The sequence below is a fragment of the Stenella coeruleoalba genome (genome assembly GCF_951394435.1).
Source record: "Stenella coeruleoalba genome assembly, chromosome: 13".
Lineage (NCBI taxonomy): Eukaryota > Metazoa > Chordata > Mammalia > Artiodactyla > Delphinidae > Stenella > Stenella coeruleoalba.
This window is the reverse complement of record NC_137159.1, coordinates 58,436,929-58,454,204: the sequence shown is the minus strand read 5'-3', so window position 1 is coordinate 58,454,204 and position 17,276 is coordinate 58,436,929. Positions and strand designations below refer to the sequence as shown.

The following is a 17,276-nucleotide window of genomic DNA, read 5'->3' as shown; positions in this document are numbered from 1 at the left end:
CTATACTACAAAGCTACAGTAATCAAGACAGTATGGTACTGGCACAAAAACAGAAATATAGATCAATGGAACAGGATAGAAAGCCCAGAGATAAACCCACGCACGTATGGTCATCTTATCTTTGATAAAGGAGGCAAGAATATACAATGGAGAAGAGACAGTCTCTTCAATAAGTGGTGCTGGGAAAACTGGACAGCTATATGTAAAAGAATGATTAGAACACTCCCTAACACCTTACACAAAAATAAAAACTCAAAATGAATTAAAGACCTAAATGTAAGGCCAGACACTATCAAATTCTTAGAGGAAAACGTAGGCAGAACACTCTATGACATAAATCACAGCAAGATCCTTTTTGACCCACCTCCTAGAGAAATGGAAATAAAAACAAAAATAAACAAATGGAACCTAATGAAACTTAAAAGCTTTTGCACAGCAAAGGAAGCCATAAACAAGATGAAAAGACAACCCTCAGAATGGGAGAAAATATTTGCAAATGAAGCAACTGACAAAGGATTAATCTCCAAAATTTACAAGCAGCTCATGCAACTCAATATCAAAAAAACAAACAACCCAATCGAAAAATGGGCAGAAGACCTAAATAGACATTTTTCCAAAGAAGACATACAGATTGCTAAGAAACACATGAAAGGATGCTCAACATCACTAATCGTTAGAAAAATGCAAATCCAAACTACAATGAGGTATCACTTCACACTGGTCAGAATGGCCATCATCAAAAAATCTACAAACAATAAATGCTGGAGAGGGTGTGAAGAAAAGGGAACACTCTTGCACTGTTGGTGGGAATGTAAATTGATACAGCCACTATGGAGAATAGTGTGGAGGTTCCTTAAAAAACTAAAAATATGGGCTTTCCTGGTGGCGCAGTGGTTGAGAGTCCGCCTGCTAATACAGGGGACATGGGTTCGTGCCCCGGTCCGGGAAGATCCCACATGCCATGGAGCGGCTGGGCCTGTGAGCCATGGCCGCTGAGCCTGCGCGTCCGGAGCCTGTGCTCCGCAACGGGAAAGGCCACAGCAGTGAGAGGCCCACGTACCAAAAACAAACAAACAAAAAACTAAAACTGAAAATAGAACTACCATATGACCCAGCAATCCCACTACTGGGCATATACCCTGAGAAAACTGTAATTCAAACACAGTCATGTACCACAATGTTCACTGCAGCACTATTTACAATAGCCAGGACACAAAAGCAACCTAAGTGTCCATCGACAGATGAATGGATAAAGAAGATGTGGCACATATATACAATGGAATATTACTCAGCCATAAAAAGAAATGAAATTGAGTTATTTGTAGTGAGGTGGATGGACCTAGAGTCTGTCATACAGAGTGAAGTAAGTCAGAAACAGAAAAACAAATACCATATGCTAACACATATATATGAAATCTAAAAAAAAAAAAAAGGTTCTGAAGAACCTAGGGACAGGACAGGAATAAAGACGCAGACGTAGAGAATGGACTTGAGGACATTGGGAGGGGGAAGAGTAAGCTGGGACGAAGTGAGAGAGTGGCATGGACATATATACACTACCAAATGTAAAACAGATAGTTAGTGGGAAGCAGCCACATAGTACAGGGAGATCAGCTCGATGCTTTGTGACCACCTAGAGGGTGGGATAGGGAAGGTGGGAGGGAGACGCAAGAGGGGCGGATATATGTATACGTATAGCTGATTCACTTTGTTATAAAGCAGAAACTAACACACCATTGTAAAGCAATTATACTCCAATAAAGATGTTAAAAAAATAAATAAAGGTGGTTTTTGACCTTACATACATTTCTTCTTTTTTCTATTACACACCGTGTATCAGCAAGTTGAAGACATTCTCACCTACATCTCTCTAGCCTAGACTTTTCCCTTGAATCCCAGATCTTTATCTTCAAACGTGTATTTGGACATCTTTTACCTGGAGGTTCTTTAAGTACTGCAAAATTTAAAGATATAAACTAAGTACGCTCTCCTTTCCCTGTATTTACTATCTTGATACACGTCTTCATTTCCTTAGGCCACTTACCATCTATGTACTGGGTAATCTCATCTACACCTCCAGCTGAGACTTGTCACCTGAACTCCAGAGCTGCAACTTTAAATATCTACTTGGACGTGTTTCACTGGACACATAACTACTTCCTTTCCCCATATTTTATATCTCAGTGACTGACACCAGTGTCTCTTCGTTGCCAAAATCAGATATCTGGAAGTTATTCTAGACTCCCTAACATTTTCTTGAATGCACGGCCTCCTTTTTATTACCCCCAACTTTGCCTTAGTTCATTTCTTCATCATTCATCGCCTGAACCGGTATGAGTTTAACCCCCCGCTTTTTTATTTCCTTTCCACTTTAAAATATAATTTCCTTGGTAATTTTTTAAAAATCACAAACCTAATCACAACACTCTTCTGCTTCAAATTCTTACTGCTTTTCGAATAAAATTCAAGTTATTTAACCCGGCTTATAAGACACTTCATGACTCATTCCCAATCCTCAGTCTCCTTTTCCACCACTCTCCCTATGCACTCCCTGTCCCATCTATACCGAAGCTACTTGCTGTCCGCCACGTACCTCAAGCCTCCTCACACCTCCATGCCTCTACACGTGCAGTTCCTTGCTTGTAAGATCCTTTCCTTCTCTTGTCCACTTGAGATATCCTTGCTTATTATTCTCCATTTAAGTGATACACTGAGTGATACTCTTCTGTGTTCTTTTGCTCACCTGTCCTCCATCAGTTAGGTCCTCTTTTCTAATTCCGATCAAGCACTGACCACATATCTGTTCTCCCACTAGAGTGGATTCCTTGTGTTTAATAACCATCTTACTCATCTTTGAACACTGGCTATGTAGCACAATGCTTAGCACAGAGTAAGTACTCATTAGATATTTCACTTGAAATTAATTGAATGAATTAATCTTACTCTAGTAAATGCTTCTCCCCTTCCCTCCTTAGTTGCTGATCTGTTTAAAAATAGAATAGTTGAAATTTATTCACACTTACTGTATCATAAAAGCAGTTTTCTCATTTTCATATGTGTTATCTCATTTAATCCCAACTACAAAGCTAGGAAGTAGATACCATCCTCTTCCTGATTTTATAGCAGAGGAATGTGATAATATGCCCCAACTCGCAGAGTTATTTTGTGGAGAAGGGGGACCTGAAGTCCATGGTTCTTACCCACTGTGCTTACTGTACCAGGTGATGTGCTACTAGGATACACATTTTTGTGTGTCCCTCAAACTCGATGGCTGCTCTGTCCTCTGTTCATCACTTCTGACTTTCTTCTCTTGTCAGGGTCACCAGGTTACAGTTTCTGACCTCCACCATCACTTCTCTTGTCCACCACTATCTGCTTTTCAGTTCTTCATATGCCTCCCTTGCCTCACACAATGGCGAACTGTTTTAATCAACACACATCGTGATTGCTTCCTTCCTTCGCTGAGGTAGTGAAACAGCCTAATTACAGAGTGTCTAATGCAATCTTATTTTCGGCCACTGCTCATTCAGGGTCTGAGCCTTAATTTTCAGATACATACATTTTATTTGTCAACTTTTAGGTTAAATTACCAGTTATTACTTGAGATGCCATACGCATGACTTCTTGAGGGTGTCTAGCAATCATTAAATAAAATTGTACACCTTTTAAAAACACATATAAAAACTTATGTATATTTGTTAAGTTAATAATAAAAGAGCATGAAAGTTAGCATTTTTATCCATGATCACAAATTAAAAATGAGTTCTTTTATTTGGTGCCAAGAATCTAAATACATTCATACTGCATCAGTCAGCCCTGCTGGGGATGAAATGTGCCTTATAAATCAATATTCTAGACACTTAAGCTCACCCTTTTAGGGGCCAAAGCGTTAAAGAATAGTTAGCTGCTTTATGAATCCTTCTAAAAATATATTTCATATTTTACTGTCTTACTAGTCTTCCTTACCCTTGTCTTGGTGACTATCAATAATTACACTAGGTTGAAATGTGGCCATCTTTCAGTTTCTCCCACCTTTCCTGTCGACTATTATAAAATTTAAAAAAACCAAAATTGCTAAAAAAAAAAAAAGTTTTACAAATATTCTGCAGGGGTTAGGGCCTGGGACTTCAAAAGGCACTGGAGTAGGGCAGCCTGGACACCTTGCAGATGTAGGTATAAAACAGTGGGTTAGGTTTCATCTGGGAGAGTTGGTAGGCTACTGGGGTAGGTGGGGGCCAAGGGAAACCAACAGGGCATTGAGGCATGTGATGACCTCGTGTGTGTTGAGGTGACAAGAAATATTATTTGGTGCATGATTTTTGTAATCTAGAGGCTACTGGGGCCTACCCTACAACTAGCACACAGTGGAACTCAATCATTCAACACTTCTTGAACATCTACAGTGTTCTCAGCATTGTGCTAATCAACTGCTATGGCGCACCATTTGCTAAAAGCTATTACAATGACCTTCAGCATTCCTTTTTACATCCTGATTCAGGCTTACACATGCACAAATGTGAGCTTCGGATAAGTGACGTATTCCCATAGCACTTTTAGGATTTTAAAAACATTCCATGCCTAGAATCACCTAGAGAAAGGGTATCTAAATCACCTTATACTGTGTAAACAGGGCTTTGCAAATAACATGTTTTGAAGATGCCAACGATATTCACATGTTCCCAACAAACTGCAAATCCCTATTTCCATCATCCAACCAGCTCTTTCCTCCCAAAGCATCTAGAAAAAGGACCTGTCATATGATAAGCATTCAATAAGTATTTCTGAATAAGAAAAGGAATCAACTGCATTTATTATTATATAGTACCCAACATAACTAGGGAGAAAACCTGAAGATTTTAAAAACTGGAATTACTCTCCCACAAAAAAAGAACTGCAATAAAATTTGAAGAATGTTTAAGGTGACTTTTAAGTACTGTGTTGTATTTTCTACTTTAATAAAAAAATCCAAGAGGCCAACAGACTAAAAATTTTAGCTTAAATATGGGCCTGTGAAAATCATTTAATAATAGAAATAATTAGATATAATTTTCAGTATGAATCATGTAATCAGTGGGTTATTGTGATCAAATCTTTCACAGCTCTAGTCCGATCAGATATCTACTAAGCTCCGTGAAAATACTTTACTGGCTCAAGCAAAGAACTCAAATGCTTTGCCTTTAGCCCCCTCTGATATATCAATGTTTCTTTCACACTATAAATAAAAGCACACAGTTCTTAATTTTACAAAATCTACTAAGGAACAAACCTGAAACTTAGAAACAATATCTACCTGAACACAGGAATTCCCACCACACAGTAAATATCACTTAGATGTATAAAGATCTGAAAGAACAAATACAGAAGTTAAAATGGAACAGGAAATGCATTACCAAATGACTGACAATTTGAAAACTTCCATTTTGAACCTAATATAACCTATATTTTAATAAGAAATTCCAAGGCTTTGTCATATCCAGAAAAATGTTCCATAATATTTTTTACTGAGCAGAGGCAAAGTAAATTTTAAGTACGTCTCATAGAAAAATTCTGAGGTCAAATTGTATACAAGTTATATTGAGAATCATATTACGAAGAACTCAAGGTCACCTTTCTTCCCAGCGATTCTTTGAATTACCTTAACTAAATTAGATTTTTCATCATTTTAGGTTAGAGACAACTACCTAAATCTACCCTAATTCTAGCCTCAAATAAGACTTGATGCCATGGTTAACAGAAAACTTTCTTTAAGCCAAATATACTGTAGCAAGGGTGACCTTTCCCCTCCCTACTATTTATAGGGGAGCTTCTTCCTTCTATTACCTTGTTATTTTTTCCCCAGTTTTATTGAAAAATAATTGACATATATCACTCTATATGTTTAAGGCATATAGCATGAAGGCTTCATTCATGTATATTGTGAAATGATTACCACAATAGGTCCAACTAACATCCGTCTTCTCATATAGATGAAAGGAAAAGAAGGGGAAAAAGGAACAACTTCTTCCTTGTCATAAGGACCCCTAGGATTTACTCTCTTAACCGCCTTCCTTTAAGTTGTATAGCAGTGTCAGCTGTAGTCGTCATGATAGGCCATGATGAGGATTTAAATGTCTCAAGTTATAATTAGTAGCCCACACAGATTTTAAAGAACCCTCCTTCTGTAGCCTGATGAGGCTTATGGAATTCTCTAATTCTGCTGTTTGACCTCAAGAACATTTGATTCCTGATACTTTTACCCCAAAGGTATTTTAATATAGTTTAATCAGAATTATTCCAATATTGATAAACTTTTATTAAGAAAAGAATAATCTGGAGTGAACTCCGTTTAGTCAGTTTAATTCCTTGATTACTGAAGCTAAACTTTCCAATTTTTTATATTATTCATTTTAGCAAAACTACTAATTGGGATTAATTCTTTTCTATTTAAAAGTTATATTAAAGATATGATATACCGATATTTTTATATATCAAATGTTATCAGGTATAGCTTTCCCCACTATGAAGGTTTTTCTATTAACTGTACAGAACAAAATTTGTTAAGATTTGATTCTTCTGTCAATTTTGGTCACAGATTTTTGCATTAAGTGGATGATAGGAATTAAATTAGATATATTTAGTTATGAGCTAAACTATAAGAAAACTATAATTCTGAGACAGTGAGATAGAGGCAGGGAGAGATGGAGAGGAGGAAACCAGGAGAGCTGAAGATAAGCAAAGTGGAAAGGGGCAGGTGAAGGAAGACACCCTTATGTCAAAACATTCTTGAGGTCAAAATATTTTGCATAACAGCAATAAAGAATATAAAAGAGGCACGACTTTTTAAAAGCAAAAAATTTCAAATAACAAAACTGAAAAACAACACAAAATCTGATTTGGCCAGCCATTACTCCATTTAAAGCTATATAACAATAAATTTATGAATTAACGAATCATAAAAGTGACTAAACTGGTCAAATTTATGAGATGGTTTTCAAAAAATAGTGAAGAATATTTGTTATAGCTAGAATTTGTTTTCCCATGTAAGTGTTTACTTTGTTCTAATTAAAAATTGTGTAACCTCCTTAAATTGATTTTGAAAATAGAGAAAAAGAAAAATAATCCCCAAACCCTAACAAAGCCACGATTAACACACTAATTAACTTTGTATTGGCCTTTTTGTTTTCCGATTTTTTTTTTTACCATTAGCTAGAATTTCTTATTATACAGACTTGTTATTTATTATAGTGATTATAGAGAGCATCTCTGCAACCTCATATTAAATGTTCAGTTTAACTGTGACTAAACAATTCCATTCCAAAAGTCCTAATTTGGATGAGACATTTTCATAGTGAAAACTACTAGCAAAATTATCTGCAGTATTCTATTGCTAGAGAGGAAACAGACTGCTGGATCCATGTAGACATGATTTCTAAAACTCTAAAGCAAAATTGAAAAGCACAATAAAAGTTGTTGACATTGCAATAATACTGTAATAACTTTGCATGGGGACAGGTGGCTACTAGACTTATGGTGATTATTTTGTAACGTATGCAAGTGTCGAATCACTGTGTAGTTCACCTGAAACATAATATTTTATGTCAACTATATTTCAATTTAAAATAAAGAATAGTTGGCATCGTCTTTAAAGAATTAGGTTATAAGCATATAAAATAAAATGAACACTCATTACCTCTAAATTTGGATTCCTCAAATCTGCTTTCCATCCAAACTGTTTCATGAGAGCAATTCCAATTACTCTTCCTACCTCCTGGAAAAGCAGCAGGTTATAGAAAAGAATATACTAAAAATGAAAATTTCAAGTTTAAATGTAAGCAAAAACTAACAGAGTCTGCAGGAAAATCAATCAGACTATCTGATGGTAATTTAAGGCTACAATATTAAAATATCACACGAAAGCATCTTCTACTCAAGGCAAAAAGGGTATATTTTACCTTTTCCACCCCCAACACGTCCTATGGTGTTAACGTCTACTTGTATGTAATCTTCATTCTTGTAATTTTATTTTATTTTATTATTATTATTATTTTATTCTTGTAATTTTAGATACATGAAATAACCAGATCATGGCCTGATAAATATGGTCATTCTGGGTTTTAGGAAACAGATGCAAGCTGAAAGATTAACTATTTTAGCTATGGCAATCCTATATGTTTAAAAATTACCAGCAATAGCATTAGGCTCAAACTTAAGGGTCTGTCTGATTTTAAGACTGGTCAAAGGACCTAGGCTTATGCCCTTTATATTACTGAACTTTGTAGGGTCTGTTCGTGGTCTCTGCTCTCCTTTTACGTCCATCTGTGTATTTGCATCTGGGTCCTGGGACAATCCCACATGCAGGACCTGGTGCAGAGCAACAATTCAATAAACACAGAACCGAACTACAGAGGAAGCCAAAAAGCTTCAGACCATGATATTAGGATTTCCAAATGTAAAGGATATCTATTCGTTTAACGGAACTTTTAGGGAGAAAGTAAAAGGAAGTCTTTACATAGAATGGCATACTATTCCTCTTAAGCATCTGAGGTACAGTTAAGAAGGAAAATGCATTTTTAGAAGAGATTTAGTTATATGAGATTAGGTCTAGTTATCTGTCTGGGCCTGGTTTATGTATTCTGAGAAAGGTTTTTACCTCTTTTTAGATCTAAAGAGTAATAAATTCTTTTAGAACACGGTAACCCACTCTGGAGGGGGAAAGTATACCTGTGCAGTAAAGGTCTTTGCAATGGCTCCACTGCAGCGACAGGAAACTCTGAAAGTTAAGTCGTTCTGCTTTTGAGTATCAACTGCTTCTGCTACATCGTTCTGAAGTTCTTCTTGAGATTTGTCTCTTTTAGTGGTAAAATTTCCTTGCTCCAGTGTTTCTTCTTCTATTTGTTTTTCCATTTGGCATTCCTTATTCTCTTGTATCTCTTGCATTTGTGCTGTTTTCAATTTCTTAGCAATGATGTCATTTTCTCCCACTTTTCTTTTTAGTGGGTTAGCATTTTTTTGAGAAAGTTTTACCTTTTTTGCATCAAGTTCAAGAAGATTTTTCCAAATTGAAATGGCATTCAACCAACTTTCAGGATCATCATTTGTAAGTCTCTGCATTTCATTAAATATTTTTCCTAAATAAATAAATCTCAGTTTACCCTTTATTGAAGCTATTCATCACCCCCCAAATCCCATTACCTTTATTTCTTTAAAATAAGAAATTTTATTAAATTGCTACATGAATAGTGACTTCCCTTTCATCTGGAATTTATATAATTTAACATAAGAATATTGTACAGAATAAAGTTCATTCGTATATTCCATACTTAACATCAAAACTGTTTTAAAATTCCTACAAAGTTATCATTTTCTTTAGCAAGATCATTTGTCCTACAATAACATATGCATCTCTTAATATACTTACAGACCTAGAGCATGTGTTGATCTTTAAAATAATGCTGATCTTGCCTACAAAAATTAAGTTTAAAAAAACAGAATAAACTGCAAAACACAGAGCTCAAAAACAGAGCAACTAAATCTTGGGACTATTTTAGACCACACAGTATTAGCACAGATAATAAAATGATTTCCCACAAAGTAACACTTCAGATATACAACCCATTCATAACTTAGGGACTGCCAGCCATGCTCGATAAAATGTAACCTTGATGAACAAGGGACATAAAAATGACCCAAGGATAATTACTGTAGTTTTCTAAAGATGAAAGTGTGTGGAATATTGGGATGAAATTTTATTGACCCCACAATATGATACCTTAGGATTTGCTTTAAAACCATTTTTCTGCCCTGCCTTGATTTCTCTCCATTTGTATCTTTCTTGACACATTTTATTATAGACTATATGATGACATGGTCTCTTGTGCACAAGCAGCAATCCAAATGAGGTTTAAGGCAATGTTTTATCCAGATGTATCTGATCCTATTTTGTTGTTTTTATCAAGATCTTTACATTATTTCAGCAGCATATTTATAAAATTAGGGAGTGGGCAAGAAATCTCCTAAGCCCTCTTTAACGCTAATGCTTTATAAATGGGTGTAAGTTTTTTCAAAACATTTAAAGTTCCCCAAACTTTACTTTACTTTACAAATTTTACTATGTAGTATTTTTCCAATTATATCACTCATCAGTTAAAATTTAGATGGTGACAGGTTTGACCAATTACTTAAATCAATGCATTTTGGGTTATTACGTGCTCCTAAATCTAAATAAATGCACTGACCACACACAGTTCTAGAGAAGGTGTCTGATCGTAATTCTTAAGGAAGAAATGTGACTTAGGACACTAAAATCTCAGAAGACAGGCAGCAGATTGCAAAGAGAAGAGACATAATTAGGTGATAATGTTCAGGAAATACAGAAAAATAACTAATTAACGATCCCACGGATCTGAATGAATCTTAAAAATGTGAAATGGCTACATATTAATTACCAAGCAGAAAACTTTGGAGTACAATATATCATGGGGGGTAAAAGCAATAGGTATACACTGTACCTTTACTTACAGAAGAAACATTAAATGGAAGCTGCTTTTTAATCAGCAAAAATAACCTTTCTGCAGATTTTAATTTTTTCAGCATATTCAAGTCAGAACAGGTGGTGAAAAAAACTTTTCCTGAAATATATTCAACCTAGAGATGGAAAAAATAGATATTAATGAATTAAAACATTGCACCTACACTAACAATAATAAAAATGACCATTTCTGAAGTATCTACTATTTATCAGACACTGTACTAGGCACTCTGAATACATTTTTTTCCCCCTCATCCTTATAAGAGCCCTCTAGGGTAGATTTTATCATCCCCATTTTATAGATTAGGAAATTGAGGCTTAGAGAGGTTAAATAATTTGTATGAAGTCACACAGTCAGTGACCAAGATCATAATCTTTCTATGTTACCTTTTGGAAAGTGTGTGTGTGCACACACTACTAAAAAAATAGAACACAAAATACTCATTAATTATCAAATCTCACTCAACTGTTAAGAGTGGGCAAAGGAAAGGTATAATGGAGAGGACAAATGAGGTGTCTAGCCCAAGGTTAAAATAATCAGTAGGTATTTCTTAAACATCTACCTCGTGGTCTACAAGGAAGCATACAGTATAAATCTTAAAGATGACTAATAATGTAATAGGCATACAATGACATACAAATTAAAATGTAAAATTTATAAGACAACAATCTGCATTAAACCCAGAAGAAAACTAAAAACTTAACATAATAAACGCACTGATAAGTTGTAGGTACAATAAGTAGCACCAACGATGGAAGCCATCGTTAGTAAAAGTCTCGGGGAAGAATCCTATAAGACTCAGGAAGAGGGATTCTAACAAAAGAAAAAAGGGCAAGAACACACAGATGGGAGTGACAACCTGGCTGAAGTAAACTGTAAGTCAGCATGGCAACATTTGCTGCGTGATGCTGACTGACGGTGTCAGGTGGATGGATGGTGTAGCTCAGGCCGGCTTGATAACAGTCACAAAATTTCGAGTACCACAGATGCTAATGGTCAAGCATTACAGGCTTTTGATGAAAACTATGACAGCACTAAATTAGCTGGCAGAAAAAATTACTGTGGAAGAGGCATAAAGGACTGAGTGGTGAATGTGATGCTGGAGGGAGAAGTAGATTACTGAGGAAGAAATAATGAACCATTTGGCTGTGGGAACTGGAAAATGGACAGAAGCAAGAAGTATGCATCGAACAGAAAGAGGTTTTGGAGACAGGATGGCTATGTGGTCACTCAGGGAAGAAAGTAAAATGAAGAGAGCGCTGGCTCACAGAGAGTCGAATGAGAGAGTCACAGCAAATGGTGCTTAATGCCAATGGAACCCTAAACCTTTTGGGTCATTCCAACGCCCTCAGGTTCAGGATGGATGTGGACAGTCCTAGCATTCTCCTTTTAGCAGTGGCCATGGGCTGACTGACATGGTTTTATGTCATTTCCTAGGACTAAGGCAACCATGGAATTTGGGGGGGTCCCATGTGCGTAGGTAGCTCCCATTCAATGGGAATTTGAACTCCAAATGTTTTATGTTTGATCTGACCTGGTCTAACTAAGCTTTGCAGATGGTAATTTCTGAGGTTACCACTCTAGCCTGATGAAGAAGAATCTCCACTGGGGAAGCCCTAGGTTGATAACAATTAAAACCTCAATATTTCCAGTTAAAAGAGTAACAAGTTCTGGGGCTCTGACATATAGCATGGTGATTACAGCTAGTAATACTGTATTATGTAGCTGAAAGTTGCTAAAGGAGTAGATCTGAAATGTTTTCACCACAAAAAAGTAATGGTGCTTATATGACGGGATGGAGGTGTTAGCTCATGCTATGGTGGTCATCATTTTGCAATATATAAATGTATCAAATCACCTTAAACTTACATAATGTTGTATGTCAATTATACCTCAAGAGAGCTGGAAAAACAAATAAATTTAAAAAAAAAACAAATAGCTTAGGTACCAGCAATGTAGCTGACCAAGAGAGATGGAGGAAATAGGGAATGAGAAGAATGTTTAGGAATCAGTATTTAAGGGGATAATGAAGTAACTAAAACAAGAACTTCTGGTTTCTACAATTTACTTCTTTCTCATTACAAAGGTGACATTTTCCCTCTAAAGTCAAAACTAAATATATACCTCAAAAGTGCTTAGAACTTGGAGACATAGTTTTAAAACGTAAATTTTTAGAAGTTTAGATTTTATGTTACTTGACCTAAAAATATAGCTGATGTTAAGCCATCACAAAACAGGTTAACAGACAGGAAATACTTTGTCAAGGTTCTGGGGGAACTGAAATAAATACGTTACTGACAATGTATGGTTTTAAGATCCAAGTCTTATAAACAAACTGACGCAAACATCTAGACCAGTGATTTGAACCTAAGTAGTCTAGACATTCAATTTGTTATTTAATTGTACAAAGATCTTATCTTTTCTCATTTACTTGAGTATCAAGGGAAACAGTTTATATAATGAACTTCCTCCAAAAATATCTGTTTTTGAGGGGGGTGTGAAGAACAAAAAAGTGTGGACTGAAAATAAAGTTAATTAAGAGGACCTAGAAGGTCATTTAATTTATTGGGGGTACCCAATCATAAGAATAATATGTGTTGAGGCACTAAATACATTCTCAAAACCAAAAGCAACATTATTCTCTTTATTTAAAAAAATTAACATGAGGCCTACATTCCTTTTACAAGAAATGAGCATGTAATCAGAAGTAGTTTATTAAGTTGTAAAACAGCCACTGTGAGAATCAGTCACATATATGAAAGCACTTTAACAGTTCACCCTTCGTAAAGACATTGTATCTCAGAGTAGTAGAGAGATGAATTTTGGTGTTTATGATTTCAAACACTGAAGCTACCGTTACTCATTTTTTTTTAGTTTGTAACTGATCATATTCAATTACAATAATTAGGGAGAACTGTGGCATTTTAGAATATTTCATCCCAGTATTTTTTCCTTGAAAATTTATTTATATATCCAATCTGTTCTTTCCATTTGGAATTAAATCATTAAAAACTGCCTAAAACCACCTGGTTTTATGTCTAACACTTCAGAAGATGAAATAACAGCCTTTATTAAAGAAAAAAATAGCTCTGTTATTGGCTAGCATTATCTAGGCAGTTAGCAGTTTTACCTTTCTTTTAAAATTCAGGGATTCAAGTCTGACACAAAGATGAAAAGCTTAAGCCTATGCAAAAAAGTAAGGTACAGTAATATAGGGTGATACCAAAGTTTTCCTAACTCTACAGATGCCATTTAATTTCGGAATTAATTTTAAAGCGCTAAGTGAAGGACTGAGGTGGGGTGTGAGCTTTTTTGGATCATTTTAGAAGAGAGAATTAAAAATATATACTTTACTACATTAAATGAAAAACTATGAAACAACTCAACTATCTGCTTAGCTGTACCCCACTACCCTCTATCATCATGACCCCACTAAAAAAGTAAAAACAAAAGGACCTGGGTTCATCGTCTTTGCTATGTGGATTTATAAAGGCTGATTAATCAACTGACAGGGTTTCCTGGCCAGCTGGCATTGGAGACACCTCTACTATCTTCAAAATTACTGTTCCTGCTTTTATTGTTATAATAACAGTATTTAACACGTTAAACATTATTACAAAGTAAAGCTTAATTTTACCCAACACTTTTTTTTTTTTTTTTTTTTTTGCGGTACGCGGGCCTCTCCCGTTGCAGAGCACAGGCTCCGAACGCACAGGATCAGCGGCCATGGCTCACGGGCCCAGCCGCTCCGCGGCACGTGGGATCATCCCGGACCGGGGCACGAACCCATGTCCCTTGCATCGGCAGGCGGACTCTCAACCACTGCGCCACCAGGGAAGCCCCCCCAACACATTTCTTTATAAAGTACTCTACACACTACATACTATAGTATATATTTATATGCTATAAATTAAATATTTAAAAATACACAGGAACCTATAGAGAGGCTTGCCCCACCACCAGGAGAAAAAAAAATCAAATCTGAATATGACCAAGTGCTAGCTATAACTTACAGGACTCCGATTTACAGGAAACAGAGGATAGAGGAACATATGAAACCACACCATGAAGAAGCAAATGGCAAAGACTGAGAACAAGCAGAGACCGTCTTTTTTCTAATAATGCAGCATATGCAGACTGGGTCAAGCCATCTGTTTTTCATACCAAGAACTCTACGTTTACATTTTAAAAACTCAGTGCAGCAAGATGTCATGGCCACACAGGGTTTAAGGAACTGGACCCAGGTCCCAGCCTGCCTAGGTTGAACATGATAATATGCTCATGCTTGATTTCAGACAGCTTGGGTGTGAACCCCAGCTCTGCTGTTTTCTGGTTCCACGACTTGAATATTTTATTGGACTTTACCTGTGCCTCATTTTCCGTTTCTGTTAAATGTGGAGCCTCCCTCATACCATAGGGCAGTTGTGAAAATTGTCTGACACATATTAAATGCTTAATCCATGTCAGCAGTTGCTATTGTTGCTTTTTTAGATTAGCTACATTCAATACTCTATGACATTCTGTGACCAAAACCACAAATGGCAGGTAGTCTAATAAAGACTGATGCCATTCTTCATGACCCCTCTATCCTCCTCTCCCCACCCTCTCATCACTGAAACACCTTTTGTGGACCTTCAACACTGCAGGAGTCCTGGGAGTAGAGTGGTCTATTTCTTTCATTAAGCTTTCATTTTCCAAAAACACATCATTCACGCTGTCATATATATCCCACCAAGATACTGGAGCACTTTTCTCTTACATCCTTTTCCTGTTTTCAAGAACCAGGCTCAGCACGTCCTAGAACCTAAACTGATGTTTAAAACCTGCTTCGTTTCATTGAAATTAACAGCGTATAAATGCCAGCAACTGTTAACTTCCTCCTCTGAGGCTTCCAAGAGAATTTTTCTAGCTACTATTTACTGCGTGTTTAAGGTGTACGTTACACACTCTTTATCATTTAATCCTCCCAAAAGGCCTAAGAGATAAACATACTCATTGTCGGGAAACTGACAAAAACAGCTGAACCTGAAGATTATATTTGCATTTAAAGGATGGAGAAAGGATTCTGACAGGTCTAATTCTAATTATAGGCACTATCACTTTTCTTTTAAAGAATCCATGAAGTAACTTGCGTCAAACCCTCTTTTTAACAAAACTGCACGCGTGACAGATACGCGGTAACAGATGGGCAGGGAAAAACGGCTGGCGGGTCTTTCCGGCAGTAATTAGAGGACCTGCCAGCAGAACTCCGAGGGCCGGGACGTCGCCTCCGTGGGTTCGCGGGCCGAGAGCGCGGGGCTCACGTCGCTTTCCCGGGTCTGGGACGGACCCCGGCGGGGAGGCACCACGCCCAGGGCCGGGGACTGGGCTGCCCTGCTTCCCGCCCGGGCGCGCGACCAGGCCGACTCACCTGCGTGGCCGCCAGCCGCGACCGCACCTCCCGCATCAGGAAGGGCTCCAGGCCGCGGCCCGCGGTGCAGAAGAAGCGGGCGCCCGCTGCAGGCCCGGAGCGGCGACCGCCCGGCACCGCCGCCATGGCGGCTCGGGGTCACGTGGCCTCGGGTACGCGCGCCTCGGCGCTGCGGACCCGGAGGCGGTGTTCACGCGGCGGAGGGCCGGGTGTTGCCAAAGGCGAGCCGGCAGGGAGGTCCCGGGAGGGGGCGATCGGCTGGGAAGGGCCATGTGGGTCTCCTAGGTTAACTGCTTGGAACCCCCTTAATTAGGAATCTGGAATTATGTACAATCACAGGTGGAAGGGATATGATTGGGATCTATAATGCGCATGTATAAAAGGGATATGATTGGGATATATAAAAAGGATATATAAAAAGGATATATAGGGCTTCCCTAGTGGCGCAGTGGTTGAGAGTCCGCCTGCTGATGCAGGGGACACGGGTTCGTGCCCCGGTCCGGGAAGATCCCACATGCCGCGGAGCGGCTGGGCCCGTGAGCCATGGCCGCTGAGCCTGCGCGTCCGAAGCCTGTGCTCCACAACGGGAGAGGCCACAACAGTGAGAGGCCTGTGTACCGCAAAAAAGAAAAAAAAAGGATATACACACACACACACACACACACACACACACACACACACATAGAGGGTGGCAGAGTTTATTTCAGAAAGAATAAAGACTGCCATCGATCTGTTAGATCTTTAGCAGATGATATCATGACACATCTTTGCCTCTGATACTCATGGCCTCGCGGTGCTAAAGAAATGAATGATGATTATAGGGAAGCAACGTAAAATGTGGCAGACTATAGGGGCTAACTGATGTGACGCTTGAAATATCCATTAGATTTCACCCCAATTCTCTTCCCGAAGTGGATAAGATTACTGGTTTGTGCTAGTAGCGAGATGTGTGAATGAGAAATCCTATTCCAACTGATAAATTGTTGGTGAATAAAACAGATGAGTAACTTGTTAAAAATATTTTCAAATCAAATATTTTTTTAAGATGGGAAAATAAAGCCTTAAAAAATGATTTCTCTGTAACATCTGTAACTGCTACGCTTTAAATGTCTATAACAAAGGAAGCTACCGCAGTAATAGGTCCGTCTGTTGTACCTCGGAGAAGACAGTTCATCAGAAGTCCATTGGAACTTGGATAAGAAGGCAAATAAGAGTACAGCAACGTGTCCTCTTATTTTTAATCTTTGACTATAAGCATAATAAAAATAGGTAATAAAAATCAAGCATGATATGCGTTAGCATAGTTTTAAAAGAAATTATATCTCTGGCATAACTTTTAAAAATAAAGGCGTGAAATA

General features: G+C 37.6%; 1 protein-coding gene across 3 annotated transcripts in view; it reads right to left on the bottom strand.

Annotated features, from left to right (window-relative positions):
- Positions 1 to 16,072, bottom strand: part of THUMPD2 (THUMP domain 2 tRNA and snRNA guanosine methyltransferase) — a 46,040-nt gene extending 29,968 nt beyond the window's left edge. For 2 of the 3 annotated variants that reach the window (XM_079940386.1, XM_079940387.1), the window contains exons 1-5: positions 15,919 to 16,072; positions 10,488 to 10,623; positions 8,701 to 9,107; positions 7,670 to 7,747; positions 5,291 to 5,343 (exon numbers count right to left, since the gene is read on the bottom strand). In XM_079940386.1, the coding sequence (XP_079796512.1) occupies positions 5,291 to 5,343; positions 7,670 to 7,747; positions 8,701 to 9,107; positions 10,488 to 10,623; positions 15,919 to 16,044 (800 nt within the window). In that variant the 5' untranslated portion in view covers positions 16,045 to 16,072. Of the gene's footprint in view, positions 1 to 5,290; positions 5,344 to 7,669; positions 7,748 to 8,700; positions 9,108 to 10,487; positions 10,624 to 15,918 lie in introns of those variants that run through there. The other variant, XM_079940388.1, reaches the window with a different exon arrangement.
- Between the last annotated feature and the right edge of the window lie 1,204 nt (positions 16,073 to 17,276).